The 16,599-nt window shown below is 39.8% G+C and overlaps 1 protein-coding gene and 1 long non-coding RNA gene across 6 annotated transcripts in view; both read left to right on the forward strand.

Annotated features, from left to right (window-relative positions):
- The window catches only part of LOC121908811 (cadherin-6-like), an 80,381-nt gene extending 78,096 nt beyond the window's left edge, over nucleotides 1-2,285 (forward strand). For all 5 annotated transcript variants that reach the window (XM_042429107.1, XM_042429105.1, XM_042429108.1 and 2 more), the window contains one exon: nucleotides 119-2,285. In XM_042429107.1, the coding sequence (XP_042285041.1) occupies nucleotides 119-666 (548 nt within the window). In that variant the 3' untranslated portion in view covers nucleotides 667-2,285. The remainder of the gene's footprint in view (nucleotides 1-118) is intronic.
- Nucleotides 2,286-6,484: 4,199 nt separating this feature from the next.
- On the forward strand, nucleotides 6,485-7,269 carry LOC121909430. Its single transcript, XR_006099432.1, has 3 exons — nucleotides 6,485-6,685; nucleotides 6,808-6,849; nucleotides 6,929-7,269. It is a non-coding gene; the product is annotated as an uncharacterized LOC121909430 (long non-coding RNA).
- Nucleotides 7,270-16,599: the final 9,330 nt, after the last annotated feature.

Raw genomic sequence — 16,599 nt, forward strand, 5'->3', positions numbered from 1 at the left:
TCAAATTGTGAAGAACTTGAATTTCCCTTTGATTTATTATCTGTCTTCAGTGGCTGTGTGTTCTGATGCTTACTGTTCACCGTCTAATCATTTATCTTACTGCTGTTTTCTCCCGCAGTGATCGTGGTTCTGTTCACCGCATTGAAACGCCAAAGAAAGCAAGAGCCTCTGATCATCTCCAAGGAGGACGTCCGGGACAACGTAGTGAGCTACAACGATGAGGGCGGAGGCGAGGAGGACACCCAGGCCTTCGACATCGGAGCGCTGCGTCACCCAGATGCTGCCGCTGCCTTGGAGGAGTCCACCAAACAGAGGCGCGACATCATCCCCACCGACACCCTGCTGTACCCGCCACACCGCCGACCCGCCCCCGCCACCTCCAGCCTCATCATGCCGCCGGTCAGCATGGCATCACGGGATAACGGGGACGTACGTGAGTTCATCAACCAGAGAGTTCTAGAGAACGACTGCAACCCAACAGCACCGCCGTACGACTCGCTGGCCACCTACGCCTACGAGGGCGCGGGCTCGGTGGCCGAGTCACTGAGCTCGCTGGGCTCGGCCTCATCCGAAGCTGAGCAGGACTACCACTACCTGAGTGACTGGGGGCCCAGGTTCAGGAAACTAGCTGACCTGTATGGAGCCGAGGACAGCGACTTCTCCTAACAAAGACACTCACAAATTCAACACACACACACTCACACACATACACACACACACAATTCCGCATCAAAGAAAGGTTCAGGAAACATTATGACCAGTGCAGCAACGTTTAACTACCACAAACTCAATATTAGAGATTGTGATGAGCTTTAAGAAGATGTAAAAAAACTTTTAAAAAAAGAACAAACACTCCACATGATGAACTAACAGATGCGTTGGCAGATGTTAGTTCCATTTAATGGAATATTCAAGAACACCACCAGATCCTTGACCTGCCATCACTACACATGGATCCAAAAATGAAGCTTAGTCATTTACAAAAGTCCTAAATATCTGTTTTTGGGAGCGGGAACTAATGGATGTAGAAATGTAAATCAACCAGCACAGCGGTGGAGCCCAAAGATCTGTAGTTCCACCAGTGTTAACCTCTTCAAAGACTCATTTCAGGCCTGAGTGGAGTTTTGAATCAAAATTGGACAGTATTTTTATTGAGAATTGGATTTTTCCTACTTTCAGGCTTTGCTTTAATCTCTCCAGGGTTACCAAATAACCACTGAGTGTTTCCTGTGGCTTTACATGTGCCATTCAAGGCAAGCTGAATGGAGGGAAGTGTTTTCCAGTCAGGTCATTCAACAAAAACCCTGTGTAGTTATTTCAGGACTGGACCGGAGTTCTTTTTATTTCTTTTTGACTAAGTGCCCTTCTGCTGCCCTTCGAGCTGAACTGTGGACGCCTGTTGGCTGGCTGAGACTGGAGGGGGCTAATGACTCTTACATGATTGCTTTCTTTGTCTTTTTTGCTGTCTTGTACAAAGTGATCATTCCAGAGGAGCTGTTCTGAAGGATCCTCACTTGTAACGCCTTCTTCGGGACACAGAGTAAAAAGAGGACAACTCATATGACTAAATGCACTGATTTCTTTATGTTTATGCAGGTTTTTAGATTTTTTTTTTTTTTTTTTGGTTGATTTCTTTGTGCTGCACACAAAAAGATATGTGTTCAAGGCATCATTTCTAGATTTTTAGCTTCTTGATTAAGTGTATATTGTGTTAGAAATGTGGTTTAACTGAGTTATATCGGAGGTATAAGTTCTATAAATCTTTCATTTTACTGCAGCCTTTTTTCTATAACAAAATACGTCATACAGACAGTTTAAAACAACAATGTTGAACAATGTTTAAAAAAAAAAGTATTTTGATTGAGAATATGCTCTATCTTAAAAGAACGTGTGGAAGCCCTGTCTTATCAGTGGGGCTGTCACTTTTTATTCAAAATTCAAGTATTTGAAGATGTGGAAAAAATAAATAGTTGATCTATAATGAACTTGCAGCTCTAAATTCAGGCCAATCATAAAATGCAGCGTGAGTCTGATCTTTTTCCCGCCCTCTTGCCCTCTCAGTAAACTAGGTAGTTGTAGTTTTCTCCGTTAAAGCGGCCCTAATCAATATTTTTGTGTTAACAATTGATCAAAATGACCATTTATAATGTGAAAAATGTTGCTCGTAGTAACAAACACACAGAAATTATTAGTCTACTCTGCAGTTCCCCCTCAGCTCTACAAAGCATTTTAGCCTCTTTTAGCTCATTATTTTGGTTTTTACGTACTGCAACTTTACTGTTTTGGTTCACTCTCACAGCTCTCATCAGCCTTATTTCCAGCAGCAGCAGGCAGCTGTACAATACCTGCCCAGCACCAAACAGTAGACAGACAAAGTTAGGGACCAGCAGATAAACATTTAGCAACTAAAGTGCCAGACATTTCCCTCAGGAGTTGGTGGAGACCAAAACAGAGTTAAAAGTAGAGTAAATATTGGACGGACATTCAGCAGGTGAACTCTCCTGAGTGATATCACCGCTCCCTATCTGCTGGACATGTAACTAAGCAACAGTTTGTTAACATCAATAATGTGATCATATGTCAATGTTGTGTTAAAAGAATATTTTGACATTTTGGGAGATATCCTTATTCACCTTCTGGCTGTGAGTTAGATAAGAAGATCAATATCAATGTCATGTCTGCAGGAAATATGAAGCTACCATCAGCAGAGGGTTGGCTTAGAAGTTTAGCATAAAGACTGGAAACAGGGAAACAGCTAACCTGGCTCTGTCCAAAGATAACAAAATACACCCACTAACACCTCTGAAGCTCATTAATTATTATATCTCATATTTTAATGTTGGTGCAAAAACCAACCTCACAGAGACTGCAAGGCTCCAAGTATTCACAAAAGCTATCAATGAAGGCTTAACACAAAACAGAGTAAGCAAGATGCGCTGAACAGATAATCATGACACCATCTGAGGAGGAATGCGCAAAAGTATATCAGATTCAAAACAATAGATGGTAAAATGGTGAACAAAGGTAGGGATGTTTGCTGCCTTTAAAAGTAACATCACCACACTAAACCCGAAGGTCTCTCCAGAGGCAGAACCACATCAACTCTACAACGTAACATTAGTTTAGAATTTGGCTACATTTAATTACAAATTATGTGTTAGTTCTTAGTCGTTCAAACGTGACTTTTTGAAAAAGTGACAGCCCTACCTCGCAGCCAGCATTGCGGCTTGAATGTCTTTCAGTGACTGGTAACCTCATTTTAAGCTTGATATTATTTCCTGCTCTTACCTGTTTTCTCCCATGTACTTGCATAGTTTGATTTGAGGATATGATCCAAATGTTTTTACCCAAAGGTGTTCTGACATAGATATCAGTCGCTGCTTTGTCTAAAGCAAAACAAACAAACAAACAAAAAAAAAACAACAACAACAATAAACAGCTTTTATTCTTTACTTTACAGTTTTGTTCAGCCCACCTCCGTGTCTTATCCCGAGGCATGAGGTTTTGTTGATAAATGTTGTAATTAACTAACACTGGAAGGCAGCGTATTTGTCATTTGCTTTGATGTTATACTACATTACATTGCTGAAGCAAAGGGTCAAAATCACAACAGTCAACCTCAGTGCAATGTGATCAAAACATTATTTTCCAAGTGAGGAATGAAACCATGAAGTCGGGATCGTTTAGGGATTCAGACTTTTAGTCGTCCTGATTTGATATCAGGAGTTTCTATTATGTGTTTTGGCAGTTCCAGTGAAAGCAGCAGTTTGTTCCAGTTGTGTTTTGTGACCGTTGTGCTTTGGAGGCTTAAAACAAAAACGTCCACATCTTTTTCTTTATATTGTGATTCATTCTTTTTGTACCAAATATTTATAGGACACATGGTGATATTCTTGGAGGGGAAAAAAATCCAGATGCCGTCCAGCTTCACTGTTTTTTAATGTAATTTTGGAGGTGTGAAACTTGCTGTGGGCAGTATACCGTCCGTATATGATGATGTATTCAGTTGTTTAATTTTATCAAAATAAACTTTTACAGTTAAACTGTTGTTTTGTTTTTAATTTATTGACTTACAGCCATGAAAACCATGTTAATCCTCATCATCTGTTACATCTGTCTCTTCTGCTAACCTCACTCATTAACAGTGTCTTTTCTTAAAAGTAATTCAAAAATAGAAAATGAATTCTCCACTTAGAGGTAGCAGAAACAAACATTTCTCTGATGCTCGGTAAAAGTATTCCCCATGCATCTTTTTAAAACTTCCAAGTGAAGTTTGTACTGACATGTAAATCTGTAAAGATGAGGATTCTCTGGCTTCTACTGGATACTTTGGTTTCCTGCTCACACAAGACCTGTTTGTCCCAGACTGTCATGTTGACATGGAGGACATGGCCCAAACCAAACAACTGATTTCAGAAGTGATGTACTGATTACAATATTATTTTGTCTGGAGAGAGGAAATGATCAGACATTCAACAGAAACATGGGAGGAGTCACTGTTAAATCAAATTAATCAAACATGTTTGGGTGTCTGGGGGAGATCACAACCAGATGTGCACACTCCCCAGAAAGTGAAACAAGCATAAATTCTGTGCTGATTCAAAGTTTTGTGTTTTGGATCTAAAACCTGTGACTGGGACAAGCAAACTGTAGGAAAGTCTTGTAGTGTAGACTAGGCTTAAAAGGCAGGATTGGGTTTTATCAAGTCTCTTTTAATACAATACTGATGTGCCATTATGTACGTGGAAATAGGTCTTGGATGCTGTAACAATTCCTGTGTTCCATACTAACCCAGAAGCTATCCTCTCTGAACACAACTACAATGTTGGAAATAGGGGACAAAATTCACAGCCCTCATTCCAAAGCTCAGCTGAGGCTAAAATGAGGGTTCAGCAGTCAAGAGTAGAGGTGGATCCAATTCCGAATACAGTATTCGGAAAAGCACAAATAGTGGATTGTTGTAAATATTTCTTTCATACAAATATTTTAAAATGAAAAAAAAACCATATCAAATAACAGTGCACAGGTTGGTCGCTATCTCAGGCTCTCTCCTCTGCTCCACTGTGTTTATGGAAAGACCTTTAATTCAAAATCCTACCCAAACTGTACACCACCTTTCCAGTTACTAGACACCCAGCATCCAAACTGTACACCACCTATCTATTTACAAGACACTACCTATCCAGTCATCCTGCGCTGCCACTCAGTGGACATCACACGCAACCCAGTCGACAGTGCAGAGCGACTCAATTGGACATCGTGTGCCACCCATTCAGCAGCACACATCACCCAATTGACAGTGTGCAATGTCCAATTTGACATTGCACGCTACCCAGCTGGATAGCAGCGATTGGACAGAAATTAAAATGGAAGTAGAGCAAGAAAGGCAAAAGCAAACTCTGCAAATAAGTGAAAATCTTGGTATTATTAATCTTAATGTATGCTCTCCAGTCTGTTGGTCAGTTGTACCATCATGGATAATCCTAGAACCTGAAGTTGATGTATGCATACTGAATAATAACAAAAGATAGAAATCAGGAGATATGGTCAAGGAAGTTAAGTCTCATCTGCAACAACCATCTGTATTTACAGAATACAGATGGATCAAAGGATCCACAGAGTGGGAAAGTGGCATTTGGAGTAACCATTCCTTGAATTAAGAATTAAAAACAGACATAGAATTTCAGATCAGATGTCATATGCAGTGATTCAGCCACAGCTTTAACTACAATAAGAGATATCAAATCCAAGTCCAGACCTGATATATTAGCAGAGATTTATCAAACATACAAAATTCACAAGGCAGGGTATTAAATCCATGTACCTTTGTCCTCCATCCATCCATCCATCCCTCTATCTATTTATCCAATCTATCTAGGCTATAAGCATAGCCAATGAGATGCAGTAGGGGCAGATAATATAGATATAACAATAAAAAAAGTGTGTGAATGTCCATTTTTTCAAGTTGTTTATCCTGTTATCAAACAAGTTGAACACGACTTTGGACACAGAACAGCTACCTTCGTCTCAATGGATTAGAGGGACTACGGGACTGAAAATAGAAAGAAATCCCATACTCGTGTCAATGGGAATTCCCAAGTGACGTCATGCAGGGACGTAGGGATCATAGACTGTATGTAAATATGGACGTAGTCACCATGACATCAGCCATTGGTTTGTGAACTGCCATCTATAAGAACTGCTCAGCTGGCACATACACCAAAAAAAGTTTCTAGCTTCCGGGTTTGCTTCCGCGTTGTGTGGGGGCGTACTTATAATACATCCATGGTTTAGCGATTTGACCATCACCATCTTGGATTTGACCACTGCAATGTTTGATTTTTGGAGCCAAAAGTAACCATATTTGGACGGGAGGGTGGAGCTGACCATAGCGCTAGCTGCTAGCTTGGTTAGCATGGTGCATTTACAGTCTATGGTTAACAGTAATAATGCTAAAGCTGATGCTAATTTTAGCAAAAAACAGGCCTAAAACCATTAAAAGTGGGTGGAATGGAAACTAAGTTTGCTCTTATTGTAGAATTAGCAGAGCATCTGTGTCTATAGGTGGCACGGTTTTAAGTGACCCTGATAGGTATAGCGTTGGTGGAGGAGTGTTCAGCAGGACGCAGGGAGAGATGCTCATCATTATGGACAGGAGTGGTTTCTATAGTGGGGTCACGCTGAGGTAAATATCAGTCAGAATTAAAAGCAAAATATGGTATGAAGTTCTGAGTGAGCTAAATCAAGTCAATATTTTACAAAGTTACAATCTGTTTAGAACCAGATTCCCTCTTTTTGTTTCCACAGAATGAAGTTCCTCGCTGAGCTGTGGCGGAGGGATACATTCTGGTAATTGCTTGTAAGTCTGTTGGCTTTACCTGGCCTTTACTACTCTAAACTTTAAAGTGATTTTTTTTTTTCTTTGCAGATTTTATTGCTGGAGTATTTTTGCAGTCTGTTGTTTCAGACACAAACATTTTCATAACAACCTGCTCCAACTCTTGTGTTTTGGTGTGTGCGCCTCATCTCAGAGCCCATGCTCCTACCTCTGCACTTGACATAGAATATGGTTAGTGTCTGTGTTTACCTGCTGTCTTCTGAAAGAAACAAGTGATGAGCAAATGCATTCCAGAGATTTCCTTTGAGAGATCCTGAAAGGAGCGAGTTGTGGCCACAGCTGTCAACATGGACATTAATACACCGTTTGCAGCTCAGTAGAAGAGGAGCTACAAGAAAATGTCTGAAGAACACGTTCATGCCATCACCATCACTGAGCTGACAACAGTTGACGAGGGGGTATATGTGTAAACAAATACATAGGATGTGGGTCACTCTGTAACATGTGAATAAAACAGCAGTTCCACATCTACATGTGACTACTAGAATATATCCCTCCACCACAACTGAGGCTGCTGAAGCCTCATTTTAGCCTCAGCTTAACTTTGGAAGTCATTTTTACACTGAATGAGGGCTGATTGCATTTTGTCCCCCATTTCTTACAATGTAGTCACATTCCAAGTGAATACCTTCAGGGTCAGTATGAAGAGTAGGAATCGTTACAGCGACGAAGACCCATTTCCACATACATAATGGTACATCAATATTGTATCAGACAGACTTGAAAAAACCTGAACCTATCCTTTAAACTGGGGTTCTCAGTCTGTAGTAATCTCACACTGGAAAAGTGACAAAAATAAGTATACTCAAAAAAGCCATTATGCATAAATCCTTGACTTCTAAAGGGCCTGATATAGTCTGAATGTAGTTTATACTTCATGTTGTGTCTGCATACAGGGACGTGTGCATGTTTGCCTGTGTGTAGGACATGGGCAGATGTAGATGCAGATGCAGAGTTTAAGTATGCTGTTAATGAGGAATAGTTTCCCACAATGTGTGAAGGGAAATAGAGGACTCACAGTCTAATTATATATGGAAAGGAAAAAGTCCATCTTCAGCTTTGTATTTTGTATTTTGTATTTTGTATGGTGTGTTCTGTGTGTTTTTTGCTTTGTACTGTTTGTTGTTGTGCTGTCGTATGTTTTGATTGTGGGAGACTGTGGATGTAAATTAGCTTTGAGCTAACTCCAGTGCAGTGCATCTTTAATGTTAAAAACTGTACACATAAACAAATACAATCAATCAATCAGAGAACAGAGGAAACAGGAGGCCTTTAACGCAACATTTCAACTGTATTTTCAGGCTTTTCAGGCAGTTTGGTCTGATAATGGAGAACAAAATGGCACAGACATACTTCTGTTCTTTCTCTTTTAAGAACATTCTCTCTCTTTCTCTGTCTATATGTGGAAAATCACCATCCTCTACCTTGGTGATATTATGGATTGGAGAGGCTGAAGGTCATCGTCATCTTCAGCTCATTCTTGTCCATTATGTTCTTACAGCTTAGATCCCATTAAAACTACTAGATCATTCACTTAATGACCAAATTAACACAAGACTCAAACATCCTAAACATCATCATGTCTCTTTTATCTATAAATCTAGACTGAATAAAACATTCTTGCCTCAAGGGATTACTCGATCCCAAAACACAGACACATAAGTGTCTGTGTAGATAATGAATATTAACTTTATCCACTGGTTTTACATGGTGTTATTTTATTTGAAGTATCAAAAGCTAATTGGCTCACAGCAAATATGGGCCATGTAGTACTGGTTCTTTCTGGGGGTTCAGACTAAATACAGTCTGCAGTTTGAACTCAGTGGGTGTTCGAGGGGTGTTGGGGTACATACTGCACACAATGCAGAGAGAGCAACAGAGGCCCAGCAGCTTATTTTGCCCACATGCTTTGATATTTGATCCCACTGGTACTGGATTTATGTTTCTAGGGGATGCAGGGTGATTTGAACATTACCTGTTGATCGGTGTTTTTAATCCAGTCTGGAGCATGTATGGGAGTTATTTCTCCCCATCACAGCTGCAATTACCTACAGTCTTTCAGTGAACTCACCGCTCCTCCTGTAATTTAAATCCCATCCACAGTACCCAGTATCCAACCCGCATCCTTAAATCATGTCCTTAAAGCAGATGTATTTTCTATGTGAAGAGCTGTTTGTACTTTTTTTCAGTTTGGTGTGAAATATGACTTTTGTATGAAATTGAAATAAGTCAGAAATGTTTCTACTAATCTGATAGATGGAAACATGCTCACACAGACATATAGGTATATTTGGGAACCAATATGGCAACAAAAAAAGGCCTCTTTTTAGCCTTTTGGAGCCGTTAAAGGACAGGTTCACAGTTTTTCAAATGTGTCTTAAAACAGCAGTCAGGTGTCCATATGAACAGTGAAAGAGGTTTTCCTCACTGTAATCATTCCTCCTGTTCATTAGGGCTGTAGTCTGCTGGTCGACTGGTCAATTAGTTGGTTGATATGCTCTCGTCCGACTAAACTCTCATTGGTTGAATAATAGCTGTGTTACTTACATAAGGAGAAAAGTGCTACATCAATAGCCTTCCAGGATTAATCCATTATTTCCTGCGGCGGGAGGAACAGACTAGCAAATTACCTGTGAAAACTGGGGTGTATTCAAAACACCCCCGTTGTTTTCACATCTTTGAACTCACCCAACCTAACGGAGACTGCTGGGTCTAACTGTAATCAACATTTACTGAGCGTTTACTGAACGTACTGAGCATTTACTGAATCAGTGTTTCTCCTATAATTATAAGAATGAGAACCCCCACTTGGCCAAAAAAATATTTTTTAATGCCAAAATTAACACCAAATATCCATTCATTTGGAAATCAATAGCGTTTGGGAGTCTCTGTGCAGCGCTGTTCCAATACATGAGTCGACCTCTGTGTTGTTACCTGGGAAACTATTGGTAGCTTAGCTCCGTTGAGGAATAGGGCAGTGCGTAATATGTGGGCGACGTGAGCAAGCGGCAGAAAAGTGACGGTGAATGCAAGCGGAGCAGAGGAAAAGGTTAGCAGTAAGTTGTCAGTCTGGCAGTAAGCGTACAGTACAGACTGCAGTGTGTCAATTAGTAAATGCTGAAAAGTCTCGTCTGTTGTTTCCCAAAGTGCTGGAAAAGTGAAGGGGGTTAACTCCAAAGTTAGCAACAATGGGTTAGCATGACCTGAAGACGCTAAACAGAGAAATAGAGAACGGAGAAATGTGTGGCTGCTGAGTTCACTGTGCACAATTTCAGTCAACAAAGGTTTTCTTTGGTTGACTACAGCCCTACTGTTCACACTGACTATTAAAAGATCTCCTTCAAATGTCCTTTCAATGGAAGTGATGGAGGCCAAAATCCACAGTGTGTCCACACAGTCATTTAAAAGTTGATGTGAAGCTTATATGAGGCTTCAGCAGTCTGAGTTAGTCATATCAAGTGGATATCTGACACATTTACATTCTTTAGTATTAAATTCCCTCTTTGTGTTTCCTCAGACAGTGTTTCCCCGTTGAGCTGCGGTGGAAGTATAGTAACAAAAAGAGGAACTTTGGCACTAAAAAGACTGTAACATTGAAAGATATCTACTTGATTTGACTCATTTGGATGCTGAAGCTTCATATTAGCTTCAGATAAACTTTTAAATACATTTTTACACAGAAGCAGGACTGTGGATTTTGTCCCCCATCACTTCCATTGTAAGTGCATCATGAAGGGATCTTCTAATGGTCAGTATGAACAGGAGGAATGATTACAGCAAGAAAAACATGTTTCAATGTTCAACTGGGCTCCTGACTGTTGTTTTAAGACAGACCTGAAAAATTCTGAACCCATTCATTAAAAGTAGGCTGAATTAGCTAGCAACAGTTCCTGTTTGTACTGGAGACATAGATATACAGACGGCTATGACTCCTCTGGCAAGTTCTAAAGTGTCTTTTCTCCCTGACTTCTAAGTGGATTTATAGAGGTTTATTGGCAATGGCGGTTATTTTCAAGAAGTGTGAGTCACACTGAATGTTATCAACATGTGTTTCATGTCTGTGTGTTCAGATTTGACTGAGTTATGGCTCTTCTTCAACTCACGCAGTATCTTTGCGTCATCTTCAACTCTCCGGCGCCCCCCTGGGGAGGCTTTTGGCTCTCTGTTTTGGCTTTAACCTGCTGAATGTCCATGTCTATTACAGACCAGATCCTGTCATCTCCCCATGGTTCAAATGCTATCTGAAAGGATGAGTTAAATATACAGAGAAGCACAGAGAATATTTCATTCCCACCTCCCACTGTAAAGTTTATCCTGTTTGAATGGATCTTGAAGCATTGTGACACTTTGGACATTTTGGCTAAAGACAGAATATCTGTGGCTGCTTGTGAGCTGGTTGGACATTATTGATGTGTCCTTTTGGTTTTTTTTTCTTTGTTACCACCAATTCTTAAACAATATCATCTTTCAAAAATGGGCCAGTGTTGCATTGATATGAATTTTTAAACAGGCACGGCCATGTTTTTGTCAGTAAATGAAACAGAGAAATGAATAAATAACCTACATAGTTAAATAAAACAGAATTACATTAAAAATTCACACATTTTATTCTGGGCTAAAGCGATAACAGAAAAAGATGTGGTGTAAGCTGCTGACAGAATCATTTTGAACTTTTTTTTTTAAAAGACTTTTTTAATGGGAGTGGACAGATTGTGAAACCTTTAACCCTCCGTCCTTGCTCTGTTTTCTGTTTCACCATCTGTCAGCAGCCGATGGACAGGAGACAGTGAGGGAGCATCAGTCACTTCAGTCCAAGTATTGTGCATGTGTGTGCGTGCGTGTGAGTGTGTGTGTGCGTGTGTGTGTGTGTGTGTGTGTGTGCATGCGCGCGTGTGTGTGTGTGTGGTCACCCAGTGGCAGCATTAGTGATGACAGCTGTAACTTTATCATGCTACGAATACACCGCATGCCTCCATTAGTGCTTCATATTTTTTCTCACTGTTAATCTTTGATGGAGCTGTCGTGTAAGGAGATGACTGGAAATGACTGTCAAACTCACTGACCCCACCCCCTCACAAGAGTACTGTACACACACACACACACACACACACACACACACACACACACTCTTACTGCATATTCAGAAATGCACACACAGATTCACTCAAAAATGCATGGCCATTCATGGATTGAACAAAGTACACTGGGCTGTGTGTGTTCTGCAGGCTTTTCCCTCATCAGGAGGCAGAACAGAGGTTGGAGCAACCAAGTCACACTGGGAAATCTCTGTATTGTCAGCTGGAGTTAAATAAAAGTGGGACAACAAAAGAGAAGCCAACAAGGTATAAGCCATCAAATGCCACCTTGTGTCCTCTTTCACAGGAACAGTAGGCCATGAAAAAGTGGCAGAAAGATTTAGTCCAGATCCAGATTTAGACGACTGGAGAGACAGTAAAAAAATGTATACAGTAAAAAATAAAACCAGATAAATGACATGGATATTAAATCAAATATTAATATTGTAATATAAATATTGTAATATAATATATATAATCAGATTTGTCACCAGAGAAAACTGCACATGCGTGTGTGTGTGTGTTTTCACAATTTTTCATGTCTGTCTTAAAACAACAGTCAGGAGCCCAAATGAACATTGAAACATGTTTTTCTTGCTGTAATCATTCCTCCTGTTCATACTGACCATTAGAAGATCCCTTCATGATGCACTTACAATGGAAGTGATGGAGGAGGACAAAATCCACAGTCCTCCTTCTGTGTAATAATGTATTCTTCGGCGTCCAAATGAGTCAAATTAAGTAGATATCTTTCAACATTACAGTCTTTTTAGTGCCAAAGTCCCTCTTTTTGTTACTATACTTCCACCACAACTCAACAGGGAAACACTGTCTGAGGAAACACAAAGAGGGAATTTGATGCTATTTATTTTTGTCCACACTGTGGTGACAAATGGAACAATCAGGGGAGAAGGGCCAAGGTGACCAAGAACCTGATGGTCACTCTGGCTGAGCTCCAGAGATCCTGTATGGAGATGGAAGATACTTCCAGAAGGACAACCATCACTGTAACACTCCAACGATCTGGCCTTAATGGCAGAGTGGCCAGACAGAAGCCTCTCCACCGTGAAAGACAGAGAAAAGCCCACTTGGAGTTTGCAAAAAACACCTAAAAGACTCTCAGACTGTGAGAAACAAGATTCCACTCTGATGAGTTTAACTGTTTGGCCTCAGTTCTAAGCGTCATGTCTGGAGGAAACCAGGCACTTCTCATCACCTGCTCAATAACATCCCAACAGTGAACCATGGTGGCAGCATCATGCTATGGGGCTGTTTTTCAGCAGCAGGGACTGGGAGACTGGTCAGGTTTGAGGGAAAGCTGAATAGAGCAAAGTACAGAGATATCCTTCATAAGTTTTGCTGCTGGACATAACATGTCTCCTACTTCACTGAAAGTCCATTCTAAGTGTACATGCACCAGAGGCTTCAAGTTTCCACATCACACTTATGTAAGTTGCATACTAGACCATGATTGGCTCCAAATTAGTTGTGATGTCACAAATCATGCTTGTAAGTACATGTGTTAAAGTGAGAATTAAGGTGAGCATGTCAGATGTCATTTTTTTCAGTCTGTCTTTCCTATAGTAAGACATTATTAACAAACATTATTTATATCTGAAACAAATCTACAATCAATGCAGTTGGCCAAGATTTGACATGTAACTGCTAAATCTCTGTTGGACCAAACTATATAGATGAGAAATATTAGAAGGAATAAATGAGGAGGAAATGGAAAAGAAACAAACATTTTTTTAAAAAAAGTAGAGATATTAAAACTACAAAGGCAGTGAAGTGAAAGCAGAGACAGATGAAACATGAGATTAAATTAGAGACAGATGGCAGAGGGAGAGAGAGAGCAAATCCTTAATCTTAATGTTAAATACACAATATTTAATCAGATACCTTCTAATTAATTACAAACTGTTTAATAATATTTCCCAATGATTAAAGGATTATCCTCTGCTTTGATTATTATAACCTCCAAACATATACATGATTAGATTTTTTAATTAATCTCTTCCCTCGTCCTTACTGGGGAGCGCACTTAAAGACACGCTTTTAATGATTCGATTCATTGACCTTTACTAAACGCTGCTGTTCGACTTCCAAGTTCAAACAAAGAGCTGCAAGTCAGATTCCTTGAACTTTTACACTCAACACATTTAACAGTGTACTTAATGTGGTGTGTGGTTTCGCACACTATATGTGGGTGGTTTTCTTCTGATGTAGCAGCACCAACTAAACCAAAATTTGCTTTGTGTCAAAATAAAGTCAGTTGCATTTTTGCACCTCACAGTGATTCATCAGATTACCATGTTTCATTACAAATACCACAAGTTCTGCTCGGTGCTGTTGTTTGAATGAGCAGTGAGTGACAGTACAGTAACTGCAGAGTATATGAGCTCTTAGTTTAAAGTTTTATTTTCAGTGTTGAAAAGTATCTAAGTACATTTACTCAAGTACTCTACTTAAGTACAAATTTGAGGTACTTGTACTTTACTTGAGTATTTCCATGTGATGTTATTTTATACTTAAAGTCCAGTACATTTCAGAGGGAAATATTGTACTTTCCGCTCCACTACATTTATTTAACAGCTTTAGTTACTTCTCAAATGAAGATTTTACATGAAATATATTTTAATATTCTCTCTGTAGTTTAAATTGTCTACTCTTTTATTTTCTTTCACAAAATGTGTTATGCACTTTGGGCTGCATTAGTGTATGAAAGGTGCTGTAAAAATAAAGTGTATTATTAGATAGAAGAAACAGGATTGGACCACTTTCTTTATATGACACTCAAAGTTTATGTGTCGGTCCAAGACTTTTTGGAGGCTTGCTTAACATTTTCTGCTAAAGGACCAATACACTGCTGTACTTTTTCAGAAATGCTCTCAGGGCCTATAATAAGGACTTCTGTTTTGTCAAGGTCAAGTTGGAGGAAGTTATCTGACATCCAGTCCTTGATAGCTGGATTGACTAATTAGGAAACCAAGGGGGAGCATGTACAGGGAAAAAAGAATTGGACAAAGGATTGAACCTTGGGGTACACCACATGACAACTGAGCGGATGAGGACACAAAATGATCAATTGCCACAGAAAAGCTCCTGTCTGACAAATAGGAGGCAAACCAGTCAAGGGCAGTCCCAGTTATACCTGCCCAATGCTGGACCTTATTAACGAGAATAGAGTAGTCAACAGTTTCAATTCTGCACTTAGATCAAGAATCACCAAAACTGAACATTCCCCAGCATCGGCACGCATTAAAACATCATTTGAAACCCTAAGCAGAGCAGTGGAAATAAAAGGAAATAAAAGGAAGTTTGGATATCGGTCTGTAGTTATGGGGCAGCAATGGGTCAAGGCTTGGCTTTTTTAAGAGTGGCTGAACAATTGCATGCTTAAAATAGTCAGGCACACAGCCAGAGCTAAGAGAGCTCTTTACAATCGAAAGTAAATATGGTCCTAATGAACTAAAACATCTTTAAAAAAAAGAGGTTGGAACAATATCAAGAGAGCAAGAAGAGGGGCACATTTGGGAAACTATGGCTGCCAGATCTTCCAATGATATTGGATGGCTCAATAATGAAGCATGAGCCCAACAGTCTACTCCAGCAGCACGAGAAGGCAATATGTTTGACCTTATATCAGTGACCTTGTCTACAAAAAAAGATAAAAACATTTTAAAGTCAATATTTGAAAAGACGAGTGCAGGTGGAGGGGCAGGGTTCACTAATCTATTAGTGCTAAATAAAGCTCTGGGATTCTTTTAGTTGCAATCAATTAGAATAGAAAAATAACTAGTTCTCACCTCTTTCACTTTCTTATTAAAAGATGAAAGTAGTTATTTCATATGAATAAAATGAATCTCAAGTTTAGTGTTTTTCCACCTCCGGGATGAGTTAACTGTACGGATAGTTTTGTTTTTAAGTGGAGCAACAACGTCTAGGGTTGATAAACAGAGGTTATTAAAGGAGCAGACTTAATTGTTGGTCTGAGCAGGCAAAGCCATATCCTTACTGAGATCTGCAAAGACAGAAGCAAATTTGTCTGCAGAATGGCTGTTGAGAGTGCGAGAGCAGGTCATGCGTTTGATGGATTGGGTGTCAGCATTGAAGACAATATCAAAAATAATATGTTTGTGGTCGGACACAAAAAAGTCATCAATGCATATAATATTCAGATTCAGACCCAAGGTAAAAACCAAATCAAGAGTGTGACCATGATTGTGGGTTGGCCTTGATACATGTTGCGTTAGATTCAAAAGCGTTGAACTCGCCTATGTCCACAGAATGGCAGATAAAACTGTTTGGAAAAAACAGCAGCTAGACCTCCTCCTCGACCAGACATCCTGGGTGCACTAACAAAGTCACAGTCCGTGGGATGCAGTTCAGTCAAGGCCATGTTGTCACCACATTTTATCCAGGTCTCAGTAATAAACAAAAAGTCCAGATCTTAAGAAACAAAAAAGTCCCTTAGGATAAAAGTTTTATTACACACCGACCTAGTGTTGATTAACGCCATCTTAATCGGAATGGATTGCAGTGAAGATTTATGATAAACAAACACTCTAATATGATGATGATGTTGCCTCATGTAAGCAACCTTGTAGTAGAAAATAAGTTATG

This window comes from Thunnus maccoyii, chromosome 12, assembly GCF_910596095.1.
Source record: "Thunnus maccoyii chromosome 12, fThuMac1.1, whole genome shotgun sequence".
Lineage (NCBI taxonomy): Eukaryota > Metazoa > Chordata > Actinopteri > Scombriformes > Scombridae > Thunnus > Thunnus maccoyii.